At 34.7% G+C, this 20,713-nt stretch overlaps 1 protein-coding gene across 1 annotated transcript in view; it reads right to left on the bottom strand.

Annotated features, from left to right (window-relative positions):
* LOC106471652 (calcium-transporting ATPase sarcoplasmic/endoplasmic reticulum type-like) overlaps positions 1–20,713 on the bottom strand; it is a gene marked incomplete at its 5' end in the record, with an annotated part of 35,818 nt that overhangs the window by 10,248 nt on the left and 4,857 nt on the right. The window contains 8 exons of the mRNA XM_013932266.2: positions 937–1,154; positions 1,777–1,894; positions 4,841–4,958; positions 7,774–7,993; positions 8,519–8,721; positions 9,037–9,257; positions 14,952–15,103; positions 15,232–15,292. Coding sequence (XP_013787720.2) covers positions 937–1,154; positions 1,777–1,894; positions 4,841–4,958; positions 7,774–7,993; positions 8,519–8,721; positions 9,037–9,257; positions 14,952–15,103; positions 15,232–15,292 — 1,311 coding nt within the window. The remainder of the gene's footprint in view (positions 1–936; positions 1,155–1,776; positions 1,895–4,840; positions 4,959–7,773; positions 7,994–8,518; positions 8,722–9,036; positions 9,258–14,951; positions 15,104–15,231; positions 15,293–20,713) is intronic.

Raw genomic sequence — 20,713 nt, 5'->3', positions numbered from 1 at the left:
TTTCAACATTTAATGTTAATTTAAAACAAAATACATCATTTTTTATGTTCCGATTCACTTAACTACTAACTTACCTAATATACAACCTAAGATTTATCAGTTCCATACAAACATTATGTAATCTCTGGATTACAAATGTTGCAAAAGTAAAATAAGAAATATTTCAAGGAAAAATTGTTTACAATTATGGTTGCTATCAAAAGACTACCCTTAATGTTAACAAGCTGTATAGCAGATGTTCAGAAATTATCAACATGCATAATACTGTTTGTTCAATGATTGTACTAAAAAATAAATAAATATTCAAAAATAAATGTTATACCTGTTGTATTATTTTGATATTTACATAATTAGTTGGCAAAAAAACTATTTTATTTGTTTACTTCATCTCAATGAAAATTAAAATCTGCTTCAAGTTTGAATCTTGCAAAACATTTACATATTTTAATTAGAGTTAATAAATAATGTCATCACGCAAAACAATGACATAAAAAATTGATGATTTTAAGGTTTTATAAATGCTAAGAAATAAACAAAATTTCAATTATAATTGAGATGTTTAAATTTTTCTTCATTTGAATAAACTTTAAAAGCATGAGGCTATGCTTACCACAGTCATTAAGCTATATTGTGTCTACATTTACATGCATACCATTCTCACTCACATGCTTTCCATGATTCTTTTTTACATCAAATGCAAGTAATCATTCATCATTATTGTTGAAAATTGTCAGGGTGCATTATTTCCAAGGAATTTTGTCTAGATTTATCTAAAACTCTGTAAGGGACACAAAAATACATAGGAAAAATATTCTCAATATAAAAAGAGTATTATTATTTTAAGATTAAATTAAAAGGATCAACTACAGGATTTCTTTTGGAAATAGGTAAATACATATATACACACAGTGTTATATATATATAAATACATCATACACATTGAGTTAGACTAGATGATTTAGACTTGGAAAAAACTGTTATGTTGGCATGGTGGGGTGAATATACAGAGTTCATTCCATGTTGGGATGTTGTAATATCACGATATCGATATCGACATGCTTCGCTATCACTGGCACCTGACCATGAATGAGGAATTGTTGTGTGAACCACCACCTGGCAAACTGGCTCAATTTTCATGTCTTCTGAGAGTTTGGCTGTGAGAAGTAGGAATCAGGCAGGAAAATGGGAAATGATTGAAACCCCATATTCAACAAAACAAAATATAACATGAAAGCAAATTATCAAAGCAAAATAAAAGGTGTTACATTTATAAAGTTCATCATTTGTAATGAATGAAAATTATTCTTACATTAAATTTTGACTTTTTTACTGTACAGCAAATTCTACCCTGTCATTGCAAGATATTACTACTGTGTTTAAAAGTTTTACATGTAATGTTAGATGTAAAAAAAAAAAGAAATAAATGTTTAGACTTAGTAGGTTAAGAACACTTCCAAAGGGTTGTTAAAAGTATATGAAAAAATCAGGCAGGAATTTGAAGCCCAAAAGATTAAGGTTCAAAAACTATATTTCACTCCCACAGATCAAGAGCAGAGGAGAAAATCAAAAATGCACAAGCAATCCTAACACTTTAAACCAGGAGAAGTAGGATTCATTCAAATAACCCACAGGATGCACCATTCAAAGGTAAGGGAAGAGGGAGCTGTGGCTTTAAGAAAAAGAATGGGAACCATTAGACTGGGGAGTACATCATGAGGCCAGCATAGACAGCCCAAACTGCCAAGATCCAATGAAGTTCAGTAAAAGGATTGCTACCATCAACAAACTTGCGGGCTACAAACTTCATTGTTTCATCTAAGATGATAACTGGAAGGGAGATCTTCAATACTGCCATCCACTCCTCAAAGGAGAGTGGACAAATAGAAAATACAGTCTGAAAAACAATGAGAAAAAAAAAAAACATTTGTCAACTTTGTTGTGAAGAAACATAACAAAACAACAACAAAATAAATTAAATCAGAGGTCTAGCATATCATTTTCTCTAAATATAACTCATTGAAAACAGAGATTACAAAACACTGAATGTTTAGAGTTGAAACTAATTTCAACCATCTTTCATATAGATACATAATTATACTGTGTAAGTAAAAACTGAGCCATTTAATACCTATAAGATTATATATCATATAGTTATGATACTATGAAATCACATAGAATAGAAAAATATTCACTAAACAAATCACATAATCTGAAAGGTAGATCTTTCTTCTTCATGAATGAATTGGGAATACTAAAAATATATGATGTGTTAAAATATTAAATCACACATACACACACACACACACATATATATACATATATATATACCTATACTGACATCTATAAAGTTTAACAGATATTTTTAATAAACAAAATGCAAGAAAGTTAATATTTTCCTTAGCTGAAAATGTATTTCTGATAGATAATCAACTCCATACACAGAAAGCTATTTGCTCTTGAATTGTGCTAATCTGCCTGAAAGACTTGCATGCCACCAGCCTTGTGAAAATTCCAATCTAAAGTTCACGTGAAAATGTGCTACTGCATGATGACGTATCATCTAGCAAAACCCTCCACCAATAGGAGTGCAACACACCTCCTACACAAAATATTTCATTCTTTGGTAAAGCCACAAATAAAAGTGCACCAGGAAAGTTGGGAGGATGAGTGAGAATGTATATGGAGGCAAGTATCTATCAGAAATCAATTATGCAAAATGTCAACTTCTGATACAATCACTCATCTCCATACACAGAAAGCTAGAATCCCACACTGAGATGGTGGAGAGACCAATACAAAAGTTACCTAGATGAGCTCCCTTCAGTAAGCATCCAAAGGAAGCCCATGGGATGTCACATCTTATGACAAGGGCTTCATAGGGGCACACCTGTGGGAGACAGCATCTCCTCTCACCCAGGGAATACTCTTTGCCTATGAACAGGACTAGAAGAGACAAAAGGCCTGCATGGTGTCACAAGTATGGGTGGAATAAGTATGTGACCATCCAAGTACTCACACACAAGACATTTGGATGGCTAATAAGTTTAGTGAGGTTGGGGCTTATCAGACTGTACCATGGGTGCACATCTTCTCAACTATCAGACTCTACTGGTCAAAACTAGCTGTGGGAGAAGGGCACTTGTGATAAGTATTCGTACACAGCTCATCTACGGAGAAGAAAGTAAACGAGTAGAAGGCTTATGTAAGGTGGGAAAGTCAAGAGATATGCAGCAGGTAGAGAAGTATAGGGTGAAAAGTCACTCCACTTCATCCTCCTCAACTTCAGCTTCAAAATCTGTGAAGGAGATTGTGTGGCAGGGATAGAAGAAGATGGCAACATGGACCCCATCATAGGGTGGATGAGGCGACGTTATTCTTCTTCATACTGCAGTGTCAATCGGAATGGCACCCTTTGCAATACAAAATGGCTGTCACAATCTCAACAGGCAAAAACTTCTTAAATTGTTGGTAACAGTTGTACTTACTTCATCAGAAAAAAGAATTCCTGTTAATCTGTGAATTCATATTATAAAGGTTGAAAATACAAAGTAGAATTGTTGAAGTACAAGCCTCAGCAAAAAAACAAAGATCAAAGTGCAATCGTGCCAAAGAAAAGAACAAAATGTAGAGACTGCAGTTGTGCAAGGAAGTATGTTGCATTCCTACTATTGGTGAAGGGTTTTGCTGCATGATGCATTAGTTGAATGTCATGTGGGAGTTTTCAAAAAAACTGGTGACATGTAAGTATCTCAGGCAGATTAGGTAATTCAAGAGAAAAATAGCTTTCTGTGTATGGAGGTGAGTGATCGTAATGGAATTAAATATACTTAGTGTGTATCCCTTTACATATTCAATACACTTAGAAAGAGCATTGAATTGTTGGAAAAGCTTCAGAGGAGGGCTACTAAGATGATACCTGGGATAGAAAGGTTGTCATGTGAGGATAGATTAAGATCTCCAAAATTGTTTACTCTTGTAAAAAGAAGAGTTAGAGGGGGATTTGATTGAGGTGTTTAAAATTGTTAAGGGAATTGATAGAGTTGATGCATCATCTACTGTTGTATTTAATGGTGACAATGTTAAGACTAGGGGACACAAGTAAAAATTTTGGTAGGGTAAAAGTCATCTTCAGTAGATAGCTTTATTTTTCTAACAGGGTGATTGGCCTTTCGAATGGGTTCTCTTCAAATGTTATAGATACAGTTAATTTAAGCGAGTTTAAGGGAAGGCTTGGTAAATATTTGAATGATAAAGGCTGGCTTTGAGTGTTTTTTATTCTTGGGATGGCCTAGATGCACCAAAAGGTGCACTGTTGACCTTAAATTATATGTATAAACAAATCAAATAATTTTAATGTGAAAGTACGCTACACTTTAGAATAAAATACTTTATACAAAGCCTAGATAAAACTTCTTTCGAAACTAAGCAGCTAAAATTTGGAATAAAAAATTAGTGTATGTACTGACCATCTGTGTGTCTGAGAATTAACCATGGAATCACAAAACAAACTTACAGTATAACACAAAGTTATACCTGTACAATGTAATGAAAGACTGGAACTTGAACATTCATCTTGAATTCTGCAAGTCTGAAAAAGCTAAATCGTAAACATGCCACCCCTATTTTTGAATTACCATGAAACATAAATATTTTTCACATTTCTTCGAATTCATGACTAAAACCCTTTTTTTTTTAAACCTATTCATATATTCAATCTATGAATCCCATGTTGCCTACAGATACTTTTGAAATATACTTTAGTGAAGAAAGATTACAAAAAGATATAGTAACATTAACTAGTATTCACGTACAACAGTAAGTAAATCACACATATACATACCGAGAGGATCTCAATATACAAGACCATAAAATGCAAAGTCATTGATAGTGTTATGGCTGACACTAACCACCAATTGGTCCAAGGAGGCATAGCTAGTAGAGACTGGTTTTCTGACAAACTGTAAAAATCGTACACTTCAGCCTTAATCCATTTCTACTTCTCTTAATTCTTCTATTCTTATTTATTAAAGTTAAAATAAATTAATATGAATTCATAATATAAAGGAAGAAATGTATAAGAACTGATATTACAATCTATATTATCAAACTCACTGCATCTTCCATAAACAAAAACAACTGGTATTAGTACGGAAGAAAATTATCACAAGGTCAACGAGTCTATTGATGGAAAAATATGAAAATAAAATATATATGATGTACAAAAGTATTTTATTTTTAACTGAATTCATATTACATTACAATTAAGCACATATAACATATGTCAGGAAAAAAATATCCATAGAATTTGAGTATTAACCACTTTGATAAGAATTATAAAGAAATCTAATAAAAGCATACTAAAACGTAAGTTAAATATAAACTCAGTTATATTTAAATTTCTGGTTGTTTTTTGAATGCCTTCTGTTCTTCCAAGGTAAAACTTGAGAAGTGGTTTAAATTTTAATTTAATAACTTTTCTGTATTTGATGAAATTTATCTTTGATTGCTTTTTCTTCTTACCTTTTTTCAGATATGAACAGAGGGCATTTTATATACATTCTTTTAATTTGCTATTTTAATTCATCTACTTTTACTTGTTCAGTTGTTATTGCAACAACATAAATAGAAGAAAGAAATTAAAGGTTCTGTAGCAGCAACAGTGTTTTATAAAAATAACCCCCTTCTCAGAAAACATGATGTCAGTATTCCCGTCAATAAAAAAACAGGAAAATAAGGCTTTATATCACCACAATTTATACCTCTAGTATAGTTAGTATATAACTAGTTAGTCTAGTTCTGAAATTAGAAATTTTGTTTTCAAAGTTAGAGGCACTTCAGTATTTCATACTATTAAAAAATATGAAGTAAAAATTTCTCTATGTATGCAAGAATTTTATTATCTAAATAAGCATTTGTTTCACCATACGAATATTAAAAAAGCCAAGGAACATGTTATGAACTTAGCAAATAAATTGTGTTTTTATGACTTTTCAATCTTACTTAGTATCTTCTGAGATCTATCAATATATCCAAGTAAAACTGCTTAAGAGATAGCAAGATATTATGTCTCATAGGAATCCAAAACTTATCCAAATGTAATTGTACATTTGGAGCCATTCTATAGTATTTATTCACAAAATTGTAGCTTCTGAACTATTACACCTAAATACTGTCACATTCTACAAGCAAAATGATAAAGTTTCATAATTATACAATGCACTTAAAATACTTGTTACAAAAATAATTCAGTCACAAAATATAACACACACACACACACATCTTAAGAAGTGTATTTTGCTATAAATTTCAAGGCTAAGGCTAATGAACGAGACCCATCTGAAAACCTAAGATGTAAGACGTCTAAATGAATGTCCATTGAAACATCTCGAGAAATGTTTGGCTATTTATCAATGTCAAGAATGATTTTAAAGTTTCACAGTTCAGGATATCATACCTCACAAACAGAAGGCATGACAAGAGGTGCAAATAGTATCATGTGGATGCAAGTGCCACCATTGTAAAACTGCCACCAAGGGTACCATTATGGATGGCCTAATGTCTCATCAATTACAGAAACTGTTGAAAATTATCTTCTCCAGGGTACAGAATGCATTGCATCTGTGTGGCAACAGCCATTACAGCAACAACTCACACCTCATCACATATGCTGATTACTTCTTAGACAATTGCATACTTGAAGTCGAAAATTGTGCAAGGCTTCCCATGTTATGTCCATGAGTTCAAGCAACTCCTCAGCTAGTCTGAAAAATTAGGTGGCTATTCTCAAGGAAAATTAGCATAAAACAATTCTGTTCTGAAAAGGCTCCCACAAGACGTGTTTCACCATGTTATCAATATCAGAGAGGTACCGTCCTGCATGAAAACCATAGTGTCTATCACATTTTGTCAAATTTGGATTCCATGTATTGATGGTTCTTTGAAAAAGTATGGTCAGCTATGAAACCACAAAACATTGTTACTTTAGCATCATGGATGAGTTTAGGAATTATTAAATATGAATTAGTTTTGACCAGATAACTTAGATGCATGATTTGACACTTCTCAAAATGGCGAAGTCTGCTTCATCATTCAATAAGATATTGGCAGACCACTGGTTATTGAATTCCAGTCTTGCCAAGAACTGCAGTGCAAGAAGTGTCATGTTAAATCCATCTCCTTCAGTGTTTGGACATGATACCAGCTTGTAAGGAAGTATTCACAAAGTTGATCAAAGAGCCTTAAGTTGAAACTGGCAAATCTAGACACAGGATGACATAATGAGCACCTATAAGTGCTTGTACTGGCTTTTTCTGCTACAGTATGGCTGACCTTGATGATAGTTTCCATAAGTGTCGGTGGTCTGCTTGTACATGGCTTATCACAAGTGCAACATGTACCCTCAAATGTTTTAATGAATTTATGCACTAAAACAAAGTCCTCTGTGGATGTTATGCACTTTACAGTATTTTCTGAGAGATGCCTAGGTATCGCATCCTTTGGGGTAATATTTCACTAGTTCACCTTTTTTGCACACATGTCAGTTTCATGTTGGTTGAACGAGCTGCACTGCAGCAGACAGGCCCATTTATACCCATGGTGGCAACAAGTGACAACTGTGGCATTTGTATCTGCATCATACCCTTAACATTCCTGTGCAATTTCACCTTCCCATGTCAGACTCTTTGAGAGATATGATGAGATGAACTGCAAAACTTTCTTTATAATCACCCTGTACAATCCAAAGTTCTATACCAGTCCAGAATTCAAACTTACCTGTTAAGAGCATTTAACATTTCTATAGTTACAAGAACAGACAATGCCATAGTCATTGGATGAGGGTCATTAAACACATTACAGTCCACTCCTTTGAAGTTATTTGGATCATTTGGACAGGCTAAATGATGAGTCAGTTGATAGTAGTTCATGTGAGGACCTCCTTCTGCCACCATGAACCACCAGGCTGCTGCTCCTACTGTGGCAGCACCAACATATACTAAAAAATGATAAAATCTTACATGAAATGATTTTTTCATATTGATTCAACATATAAGCAGAACAGACAAGGTAAATGTGATACAAATTTTATCATACTCAGGTCTTGGTGTATCAATAACAAACCAAAGATGGGACATGTATGAACAGTAACAAATAATGAATAATACCAAAGAATCAAAAGAAAATGCAGTACAGAGTGATGTAACACGTATAAACATGAACATATAAGGAATAATAACACAGAATGAGCAGAAACATAATACAGAGTAATCCGACAGGCATTATTATATCATTACAGATACCGATGAACAAGAAGAGGAAGCTAAACTAATTTGAAAAAGCTAGATTAGGATTGTGAAAAACAAATATTTAGTTAACTACAGATACAAAATATAATGAACAGAAGGAAACTTACAATGGAGACATCTAATATCATTATTATTTATAGTTAAACACATCAACAATCAACTGGTGAAGAATGGATTTGACAGTCTCACCATGTCTGAAAATAAATTTAGCTTACTTCCAATTGCCATGTAACGGAAAAACAACCACCCAGAAATCAAAGATTCATCAGCTCTCCTTGGAGGACGGTCCATTATGTCCAAATCTGGAGGGTTGAAGCCCAAGGCTGTAGCTGGTAAACCATCAGTCACCAAGTTCACCCATAAGAGTTGCACAGGTATAAGTGCTTCAGGAAGACCCAAAGCAGCAGTCATGAAAATGCTGAAAACAAGTTTTATAATATGTTATGCATATACTGTAGCTATATCAAAAATAATATACAACAGAAACAAAATTTAAAGAAATTTTTCTAAATATGAGGTGAGAAGTTTCTTATTAGAGAGCTAATGAGAAAGTGAGAAAATTAAGTATTAATTTCTTTGTTCAAAAAGCTTTTGTGATGATACTTTTTAGTATAATGTTACGTGAATAGAGAGATTTAAAATGAGCTCATTCCAACATAAATCAATAAAAAGAAGAAAGGTAATTTGAAAATAAAGCTCACACAACATCTTTTGTCTATTAAATAAATATTACCTTACAACTTCACCAATGTTAGAAGATATCAGGTAACGGATAAACTGTTTCATGTTGTTGTAGATCGCTCTGCCCTCTTCTACAGCAGACACAATGGTGGAGAAATTGTCATCCGCTAATACCATTTCAGCTGCTGACTTGGCTACAGCTGTTCCTGAGCCCATGGCAATACCAATCTCTGCCTTCTTTAAAGCAGGTGCATCATTCACACCATCACCTGTCTAAATTAAGGTAATACAAATGAAATTATAAAAGCATAATCTTAAACTGAATACAAAGGTCTTAATATTGTAATGTATGAAAAGACGACAACTTCTTGAAATGAAAAATACTATAACAAAGAATAAAAAAATCTAAAGACTAATACAACTAATACGAGCTGTTATTATTCTTTTGTGAATGAAAATTACTATGAGCTCAGTATACTCTTGAAAAGCATTTGCTCTTTCCACAGTAAAAAAAAAGTTAAAGATTCTATCAAAATAATGAAAGGTAGTAGCAGAACTTTCTACAGAAAGAAAAAAACATACGTAATGCTTTTTACATATTGGTAAATACCTTTACACTAAATTATTAGTGGCTCTTCAAGGCAGAGGCACACAATTCTATTCACACCAAAACTTGTTTTTTATATTCCCAAGTTGAAAAGTATACTTCTGCTGGGACTTCTAAACTGGCATTTTATACACTAGTAACATAAAGATTATTGAAATTATTTAATGCATGTTCACACAATTTGTAAGCTTTTAGTAAACATTATGAGTATTTTGGAAACAAAAAAATCAGAACTTTCAATAAAGTATTTCTACTAAAGATTTGAATTTACTTTAGTCAGAGTGATAAGGATTCTATCTAGTTTGAATGCAAGGTGATTTTCATGTTAGAAATAAATGCTTAAGATTTCATATTTCCATTTATTCAATTTGTAGAATCTTCTAAATGAATATAAGAATATTTTTTTCATAAAATTTCATATCTTATGTTATTTTATCTACCCTAACACTACATAGGCTTGGTCCATTTGGCTGAACTTGTAACTACCACAAAAAATACAAAATACATCTAAATTATCTTTTTCTTTTCTTTCTAGAATGACTGCAGTTTGTAACAGAAAGTAACATTTTCCTAAACTGAAAATGTATTTGTGATAGATACTTACTTCTTCTCACAATATGCTTTCTTTACTTATACTGCTCTCTATCAGAACAACTTTTTTGCTTGCTACTACCCTTGATACTCTCACTTATTTCTGCATAACTATACAGCAACCCTCCACAAATAGGAGTGCAACATTACCCTTATTTTAACTAGCACCTTCTCTAATATTGTATATGTTAACCACTTCGAGATTGGTCAGATCAAACCAAACCACACCGGAAGAGGGGAGGATGGGTGAGATGGAATTAAAAACAAGACACTTATGGGAGACTGCCCCATTTCTGACCCTTTAGTAATGTATCACCCTCAAGGAAAATTAGTGTAGAGTGGCTACAGTGTGACAGACCATAAATGGGAGTTCGACCTTAACCAACACCTGGCAGCATCTGGAATTGTATGTCAGGGCTGTGGTAGGAAAGAGGGTCCTCTACCTTTCACTTCAAAAATGGGTACCACCCAGAAAGAGGAGTTTCTATACCAAGAACCTGCTTCCGCATGTGTGCACCTCCAACACAACCAGCACCAGATACACCAGGATCCAACATCTGGCAGATGGTAAAAAGGAGAAAAACCCAGGCAGCATTGGGAATTTATCTTCCAGTTCTCGGTAGTAGGAGGGTATCATCCAAACAGATGTGAAGACTTAATGTGGCTGGTCCAGCTCCAACCAACACCCAATCCCCAGGAATCAACATCCAGCAGATGGTACAAAGGAGGGTGCCTCAGCTGGAGGGACAAACTGCAATATATGGCAGAGTGCTACATCCAACACCTGGTGGCATCTGGAATTATACATCAGGTCTATGGTAGGAAAGGCCATCTACACCAGCCGAATGCCACTGCCCTATTCTCAACTGAGTGTTATTGTGCACACTCGGGAAGACAGGCCTTTCTGGTCCACCACTGCAGCAGCTAGGAACTGGTAAGTTGCAAGGACTCCCACACTCCACTAGAACAAGGAGAGAAAAAATATGTTGTAGAGTCCTGAGAACCACAGCACTGGAAACAGTGCAATAGGTGGCCACAATACTCTATTTTGAAAAGTAGAGCAATCACATTGATGGAGTCAATCAACCAACACCTGGTGGCATCTGGAATTGTACATCAGGACCCCAGCAGGAAGAGCCTCAAACAGCTCGAATCATCTGAGATAGGCAGTAATCCTTGTTTGCTTTACTCATGTCAGTCCTTGAGTGTATGGTCCGGGATGAACATACTTATGAAACAAAATACTGCAAGGTACACATAAGAGAGGTCCTGCTCAACATCCCATCTCAATGGTGGGTGTAATATGACCTGGATATGTGTTATGACATTGTATTTTGAGAGCACAGAGAACACATTGATGGAGTCAGTCAACCAACACCTTGGCAGCATCTGGAATTGTACATCAGGTCTGTGGTAGGAAGAGCCTCAATCACAGTCATCTAGCATGGTATATGATCATAGGTCATACAATGTGGATTTAAGACAGGCAACACTTGCCACAGAGCAGGATCCAAATATGCAATAAAGGCCACTGAAAAAAAGAAAAGAAAGGAGTACTTAACACTAACAGATAAACAGTTACAGCACTGCTGATGTCCCCCAAGAGACGATAGAAATATTCAGTCATGGACAAGATAAGGTGACAGATTTAATGGGAAGAAAACATGAAAAAAAAGGCAGCAATCATCAGGAGAAAAGGAAAAAAAAAACTTCAGGCAAATTAACTAGCGAATTCAACCTTGAAGGGTAATGAGAAAAAGGGCACGGGAGAAGTAAGGATTTCATGGAAGAAACAAATGGACTCGTGAACCACGGAAGGGAACAGTACATGACATATACCATCAGTGAGCCCTGACCGAGCAAAGGATGCAGATGGGATCAGAATGATCATAAAGGTGGGAAATGAAGGGAAGGGAAAAAATTAAATGGTAGCAGTATCCTCTTGAGCAGCCAAAGGCTTGGGCATAAAGGAATGAACTGGAAAGAGGAGAACAAAGAAAATAAAAATGTGAACATCAATCAAAACACATTAGAATGACAGACAACATTTGCAACATTTCAAGGAAAGGTGATATAATGAACACAAAGACAAAGTTCCAACAGAGGATAGGATGGGGAAGAGCATGGAAGACCACACAGATGTGCTAATCTGAAAGGGAAGCAGAGTAGAGAGGATGGGAAAAATGGAAGGAACAAAACAGAATGGATAAAACTGGCAACAGGAAAACACAAGCAATGTAGGTAAACTGAAAGGTGGCAGATAACACCACCCTATAGCCCACAACAGAGGAAACCAAATGTGAGGAACCATAGAATGGGAAAGACTATAACCTGTTAGGATAGACCAAAAGTGATACATGTACCATGTAAGTAAGTAAATCACCATGGAAGAAGAAAGAACAGGACAGAAAATGAAGGAAACAACATGTGAAAGTCTGGCCCTTCAGGTGAACCGGACTAAGCCACGTGTGAAGACAGAGTGTAGGTACAAATGGATGACATATACCAGAGCCTGGCTGACAGATATAAAGGAAGAGAAAGCGAGGCGATGCAAAAAACTGGTGCAGCAGTGGAATTTACATATGAGACAGCCAATATGTAACTAGTAGCAGAACAGCAAGAAGTTCCAAGACTGATATGAAGAGAGGACTCGGAAGTACATCATCGCCCTGAAACCTCCCAGGTGTTGAGATACACCCTCCAACCAGAAAAAAAGAAGCATCTGTAAAAGGTGACATTCTGGAGGAGGAAGAGGAACACCCATGGTAGTATTGTCCCGATCCAACCAAAGTCAGAGTCAGTCTAAGGAATGGGGAAGGATATGAGGGGCATATAAGGGATCCCTCTATTGGTCTATCAAAACCCACTGATGATGATGCATGAGAGCACAACCAAAAGGAATGAGGGGTTCAAGAGAAGTCCACATCCCCAAAAGAGAGAGAACTTTTTGTGTAGTAGCAGAAGAAGAGGATGAGATGCTGCATATGAGACATTCTGAAGCTTGAAACTGAAGTGGAGCAGGTAGGGCCTGACAGAGGAAGGAGTTGAAAAACACCCTGAGATAAACCAATAATTGTATGGGTTCGAGGAAAAAACTGCTACACTTTTACAAGTAAACTCACCACGACAGTGTCCTGCAGAAGAAACTGAGGATGTAGGACTGAGTCGGCTTGTGAGGAGGCAAGAAATAGCCATATGTCCATAGAATGGTGGAAAAGAAGGCTCCTATAATGAATCAGGAGGGGAAGGAAAGGAAATGGGATTGTGAGACAAAGGGGGAGATGAATGGAAGTAGAGGACCAGACTTACTAAAATGACTTTCAGAACCCATGGATCAACTGTCAAAAGTGGGCAAATTGAAGAAGTTGGACCCCCACCAGCCCTGACCCAAGAAGGAGTGGTCCAGGGAAGACAAATGTTGATAATCAAAAGCACGATCTTTCACAGTTCGTGGGGGTTGAGGCATACTGACCCACAAATGCAAATGCTCCCCAAAATGACTTGCATGAACCCAAATATCCAGGGAAGGAGGAAACACTAAGAATCGACCCAAATGCTAGTCCCTGAGATAGGCATGGTTGGAACATAGGAAATGGGAGATAAAGTCATAAAATAACATACCTGAATAATCAAATCCACCAAATGGAAATAAGAACTGGGCAAGTCCTCTGAAATGACACAGGAGGAGGGAAAAGGCTGTCTAAATCCAAAAATTTCCAATCACGAAACTGTGATAGGACAACTATCAGTGTGTTCTGATTATTGCATGAAACTGGTCAACTCCTGACGAACCAGAGCCGTCACTTCATGGTACAAGAATCATGGTTCCGACCTGATGGATGTGGTCAGTAATTCAGCTGCAGCAGTAACAGGAGTTGTAGTCGTGACCACATGAAACTGTGAGTGCATAACTCACAAAAGAGAATGAAAATGGTAAGAACAATGTAATAAAAGTAGAAAAATCTGCATCAGGAGGGATAAAGCATTAGGGCTAAAAATTTTGGGTGGGGGAGGAGGCCGTCTGTTGACCCTTTTCAGGGCTAGGAGGAGGACCGTGGTCCAATTCTCAGAATTTTGCTGTGGGGGGAAATGGGAGTACCCCAAGAAAACCCACTTTCACTGGTCAGGCGCTAGTGCATCATCTATTTTTATATATATATATAGACACATACACATACATAAATGTACCCACACATACCAGTATCCTTTTCAGTACAGAAAAGGAACTATTGGCACCCCAGACAGAAGAGTTCTGTGAAAAATTAGAACTTTAAATTTTGTCATTTTTTCTTACTTACATAGATGAAAATTTGTTGAAATAGTGAAATTTTTGTCACTTCATAAAAATGTATGTAGTGATTTAGGTGGCTTTATAAGTATGATAAACTCTAGTTTTGCTCAGCCAATAATGTGAAATAGTTATTGTTAATGTCCACACATTTTAAAGATGGTTTTTAAGTGGGCAATTTTTATGGCTGCCATTTTGTTTTATCATGATCCCTACTATTAAGTACTACCATACTTAATGATATTTCTTATTTAAATTAAGAAACCAAAACCTATATAATATCAAAATTTGAATTATAAACTATATTTTAGTGCCAAGCTTATTGACTTACATTGATGATCAAGTTGTTTAATTAAATCTTGAATGTAACTGTAAAAGGTGTGATATACACACTTTGACCCTCACTCATGAACGCAAGGTTAATCCTTATTACTGACACAGATATACTTTTAAAATCAGACAAAATAATGTAAAGACACACCATAGCAGAAATCTCTCCATCAGCTTGAAGAAACTCTACAATCTTGCTCTTGTGGGCTGGTTCTACTCGGGAAAAGAGACGAGCACGGGCACATGCCAATCTCTGTTCATTTGGAGAGAGATCATCAAACTCACGCCCAGAGAAAGAAAGACCTACAAATGGGAAATAACAATCATGGTAACAAGCATAATATAAGGTAGTCCAAGGAAAATTAACTTACATTTCAATAACCACTAATTTTCAAACGTTTTTATATGGTCAAAAGAAAAAGAAAACTAACCTGAAGTATCCTCATTCTCACCAAAAACTCCAATTCTACGACAGATGGCTTCAGCAGTAGCCTATAATTATCAAAAGTTCAATTAAGTAAATGAAAAAAAACAAAAACAATTTCCATACTTTATTTGGTCAATTTCCCATTTTCTCAACTCACCAAATGATTTATGTGATTTTTAAAGCAACATCCAAAACCTTATAAACATCAACAAATTTACTGCCAATCCCTTCATTTATGCCACTGATGTAAATCAAAAAGTGGAAAGGTCTTAACACTGAGCCCTGAGGTAACCCCACTTGTGATATTAATCCAGTCTGACTGAGCTCCATTTACATCCCTCTGCTTTCTTTCATCCAGCCCTTTTTTCTATCCGATGAGTCATCTTATCCCTCACATCTATAGAGATAATTATTTTTAACAAACATTTTATGTGGCACCTTGTCAAATTCTTTCTGAAAATCCAGATACACCAAATCCAAACCCTTACGCTCATCTACATAAGGATTAACCTTTTCAAAGAATGTCAAAACATTAGTAAGGCAAGATTTTCCTTTAGTGAAACCATGCTGACTATCCAAAAAAATTTTAAACTTTGTTAAATGACTTTGCAAAACAACTTTTATCAGAATTTCAAATACATTTCTCACCATTGAGTCTATTAATACTGGAATAATGTTTATCACCTTGAAAAGAGGAGTTACATTAGCTAACTTCCGATCTTCTGGTAACTGCCCACTATTCAAGTACTTGCAAAATGTAGTAGGAAATGGGTCACATATCAAATTTTTAATCTCCTTCAAAACTCTAGGGAAAATATTATCTGGTTCCTGAGCCTTATTATTCTTTAAACATTTTTTTCTTAACTAGTTCAGAATTACTGTGATTGTCTTGTCCAATCTTGTTTCCACCCAGTTACTGTTCAGGGCAAAGAATGCTGCTTAAATGTTCATTCATAAATATTGAAGAAAAAGCAGTACATAATACACCAGCCATCTTTTGCAGCATTGCTTCCCAGTTAGATTCTTTACTATGGTTGCTTTTTCTTGTTGATTCATGATTTGTACTCAGCTAATTGTAAGAAATGTGAACAAAATTCACAGGTATTGCTTTAACACAAGATCAAAGGCATGCAAAGTACTACCTGGTGGCAAATTATATTTAGAGCTATTGTATTCTGCATGTCATGATGATCATATGCTGTGAATTTCAACTTAATCTGTACTGATGTATTTGAATTATACCTTTTTGAACCAGATGCAAGACTTTATAACCACTGTATTTTAATACAACTTCCTCTTACATACAGATGTTCTCAAGATGAAACTTAGTTTAAAATTTAAATTATTTGACTTCCAGCTCTTGATGGTTAGCCCAGCAAATACACGAAACAATGTCCATATTAAAGCGAGAGGGATTAAACAACTGATATTCAGTGGAAGACTACACCATTGAGAGAAGCTTGCATGAATCAACCCTTAAAGCCCAACAGTTTAAATGTATAATGCCTAATTTCTATCCACTGGCTTTAAAATATTGTTCAGTATTGTAATTTTACACGGTAAACAAATTTTAAACCTTATACCTGTTTATCACTTATATAAGGTTGTAAATTACAATCACAATCAACTCTTTATACAATTGCTTCATTCAACAATTCAAATTAATGGCCAATCATGAGAAACAATTGTTTGAATATATTAATTAAAAATGAGTCGCATTCTACTGAGTGAGAAGTGTACATATTGCACTTACGTGTACATGTGTAAGCCTTGCTTTCCCTTAAAATCTGCCAATGCAGTGCAGTTTCAGAAGTGAGAAACAAAAACATAAATCATTTCTAGCAATTAATAAAGTTACATCTCCACTTCAAACATTACTTTAATAATATTTTGGACTGTTTCAAATATGGCATATATACTTCTGGAACAGTTATGATGCTGTAAGGTCATCTCGTATTATGTTTCTGGGCATATATATATATATGCACATATATACATACATCAGAAGGCTATCGGAAATTAGTGTCTACAGAAAAATTCACAAAAATTCAGGTAGAACTTGTGTTCAAGGAAATAAAGTTCCATCATATGTTACCTAACATGTTAAAATTACTAAGTAATGCAAAAATATTATAAACAGTATAACTGATACAAAAAAATATTAACATTTTAAATAAAATGAAACATAAAAATCAATTTTATGATGGAATGTAAGGCAATAGATCTGTTGTGCAACATAACATTTAGTGTGGTAACCCATGAGGTAGTGTAATTGAATTATTCATTAACACTTTTGTGATAAAGGTAGAGAAAAATAGTTTGTCTTGTCAGTTGGATTCTAAAGTAATTGAATCAGCCTAAGTGGACTTTCAACATGAAATAAGAGAACTATTTAGAGCTTGAGATACAACTGTGATATCCATAGTGTAAGGAATTTTTGTACATACATTATTTTAAAAAAAGTGGAGTGTGTGCTGTCCATTTATTGTTCAAATTCATCACCATCAAGTCACAGATACCTAATGTAGAAAAATCCTCAGCCCACTATATACTTAAAACCCTGACATTTGGTGAGCCAGTCAGGATTATACAGTGGTAAATGCTAGTAGAAAGAAGGTGTAAACAACAGCAGAAATAAGTAGGCCTATATAAACATAACTCTAGTGGTAGCAAAAATAGTGTAGAGATTACAATTACAATATTTAACCATGTCAGCTGATTTTGATAAATGGATAAAAAGAGGTGAGAATGTTGGATTAAAAGACAGTGAACTATGAGAGGTCGATAAGCAACAAGAACTAAAGAGAGAAGAGTGGCAACAGAAGAGAGAGGAGGAGAACAGAGAAGAGAGGAAGAAAGACCAAGAGAAGAAAATGAGAGAAAGGAGAGACTGGAAATAGAGAGAGAGAAAAAGCACAAATTGTGAAAGAAGAAAAGGAGAGAGAGAAAGAGAGAAGAGACTGGAAATAGTGAGAATAAGAGCACAAATTGAGATTGCAGGCTCACCCAATGGAAAGATGAAGTATCCAAGAATGACAATGGAGTCTGGGCCAGCTGACCCAAGCTGCCCAAGTTTGATGAACAGAAAGATGACATGGATACTTTCTAGAGAAATATGAAACATTCACCCAAAGTCAGAACTTTTGAAGTACAGGAGGTTATTGACAGAATGTACGATAAAGTGAAAGTGAAGACCTATGTTACTATGCCAATCTGTTAAGAGGTATTTAGAGAGAGAAGAAGACCTAATAGAAGATAAAGAACAACCAGGCCTAAGACCATTTGGTGGAGATGTGACGTACAGGAACGTCAACATAAGTGAAGAACTGACTGGTAAGAAGAAGAAAGAGGAACAAGATCTACTGTGCCAGTATACAGATAGCTAAGGAAAGACAGACCCCAGACAACACAAGATCAAGATGAATACAAGGGGTTCTATTAAGGTGAAGTCCTACCATAGGCCCTACATGAAGAGAGACCGACAAAGAAACTGTAAATATTGATGTAGACTATATGAGAAGATTTAGTGTATGAACTAAGAACAATCTTTGTACATAGTGCAAAAAAAAATATTGTAAATATTTTTCTTGAAGAGGGGCTTATTGTCGTATATACAAGACTGTTTAGTGTGGGTGTTATTAGTTGATTTATTTTGTGTGTTATTGATTGTTTAGCTTTTCATAACAAGAGTTATAAGTTATTCATTTTAAAGGCAATAGTTATGACAAGTTTGATTACGTAACTCTGTAATAGTCATACGCTGTGTTTGCAACTACATTGTTGTCTAAGCTTTGCTAATATTGTTGACATCACATTACTCGAATCTTCACTATTTTTCTTATCTTAACTGAGTATTATTAAATCAGCACCATTCACACACTTTACAGAAAGTTCCAGGCCTCAGTGAATAAGCTATTTATATAGGTGGCTCACAAGTGCAAGTGAAGTGAAGTTCAGTAAAGTCGAGTGCAGTTCAGTTCAATCAGAAAATTAGTTAGTGAGAGAAAATGTGAAGTTAGCTGGCATGTGAGTGATTAGCCATAACGGGCGATATTTTATAGTGAATTTCACAGTAGAGATAAAGAGCAATTACTTCAGAACACCCTTTTGTCTTGTCAAAGGGTGTTCTAAAGTATTGAACCTGACTGTGTGGACTTTGATGAAAAAGAAACAATTGCTTGAAGTAACAGCTGAATTACAGCTGTAGTAACCCACAAGGTATCATAAGTGAATTATTTACTCATACTGTTTTGATAAAAGTAAAGAAAAATAGTTCGTCTTGTCAAATGGATTCTAAAGTAAGTGTATTAGCCTAAGTAGCCCTTTGACAAGAAAAAGAGAACTATTTAGATTGTGAGATACAACTGTGATATCCATAGTATAAGGAATTTTTGTACATACATTTAACTTGTTTTGAATATATTATTTTAAAAAAGTGGAGTGTGTGCTGTCCATTTATTGTTCAAATTTATCACCAACAAGTCACAGACACTTACTGTAGAAGAATTCTTTGCCCAATAAATAGTTAAAACCCTGACACTTAGAATATGTATTAACAAACAATAATTTCAACAAATTAGTAAAATCTTACAGTAATTAAAAAAAACAGGGCAGTGAGTATTTTAGTTTGTCTGATGAAATATTAATATTTTCTGATGCATAAAAGTATTTTTAATCTTAAAATCAAAATTACTTTGCATGTTGGATAGTCAACATTTGAAGAGAAAAATGCATGAGAAAAACATTACTTATAAAATCTTAAAACTTAATTAATAAATCTTATATTTTGTGTATGAAAGCCTTGTAATATTTACTGATAATCTGCAAAATTTTGTGAAGATATGCTTACTAATTTAAAAGTTATAACATAATAAGCACAAAATAGTTACGAGATCAGTCCATGGGACCGAGCCCGTGCTGTGAGAGTTAAGGAACTAATGCAAAATCTTTATAACGTCCAGATAATTATCAAATGTTTTTAACTCTCTCAAGACGGGTTTGGTAAATTTGACTGACCATGTGACCTCTTTGTACTCGATTAAAGTCGTTATAGATTTAATACTTCTAACTTTCAATATAGTGTGCATAACTTCACAAAATTTGGCAGTCTTTCACATACAAAAAAAAAATATTTTTTAGCAAAGTATTTTTAATAAAATAAAATAAAGATTTGTCCATGAATATATTGAGTATTTGTTTTGAATAGTCAGTGTGTAAAGTAATTTTCGTGTTAAAATTAAAAATACTTTTCCTCATCTCAAATTTCCTTTGGGTAATCGTTAAAATGTCCTAAATGCATTTGAAAGTTTTTTTTCTGTAAAACTATATAGTTTATCTGTTATTTTCTCTACCCTATCTCAAAATTGGATCTGTCAGTTCCACTGACCATGTAACTACCAAAAACCTAAGTTACCCTTTTTTCCTTTGTAGAATGACTTCAAATTTTAATATAGAACTACATTCGTTTATCCTAAGTAGCTCTAAGT

This window comes from Limulus polyphemus, unplaced genomic scaffold (genome assembly GCF_000517525.1).
Source record: "Limulus polyphemus unplaced genomic scaffold, Limulus_polyphemus-2.1.2 Scaffold4762, whole genome shotgun sequence".
Classification (NCBI taxonomy): Eukaryota; Metazoa; Arthropoda; class Merostomata; order Xiphosura; family Limulidae; genus Limulus; species Limulus polyphemus.
This window is presented reverse-complemented; position numbering and strand designations above follow the sequence as displayed.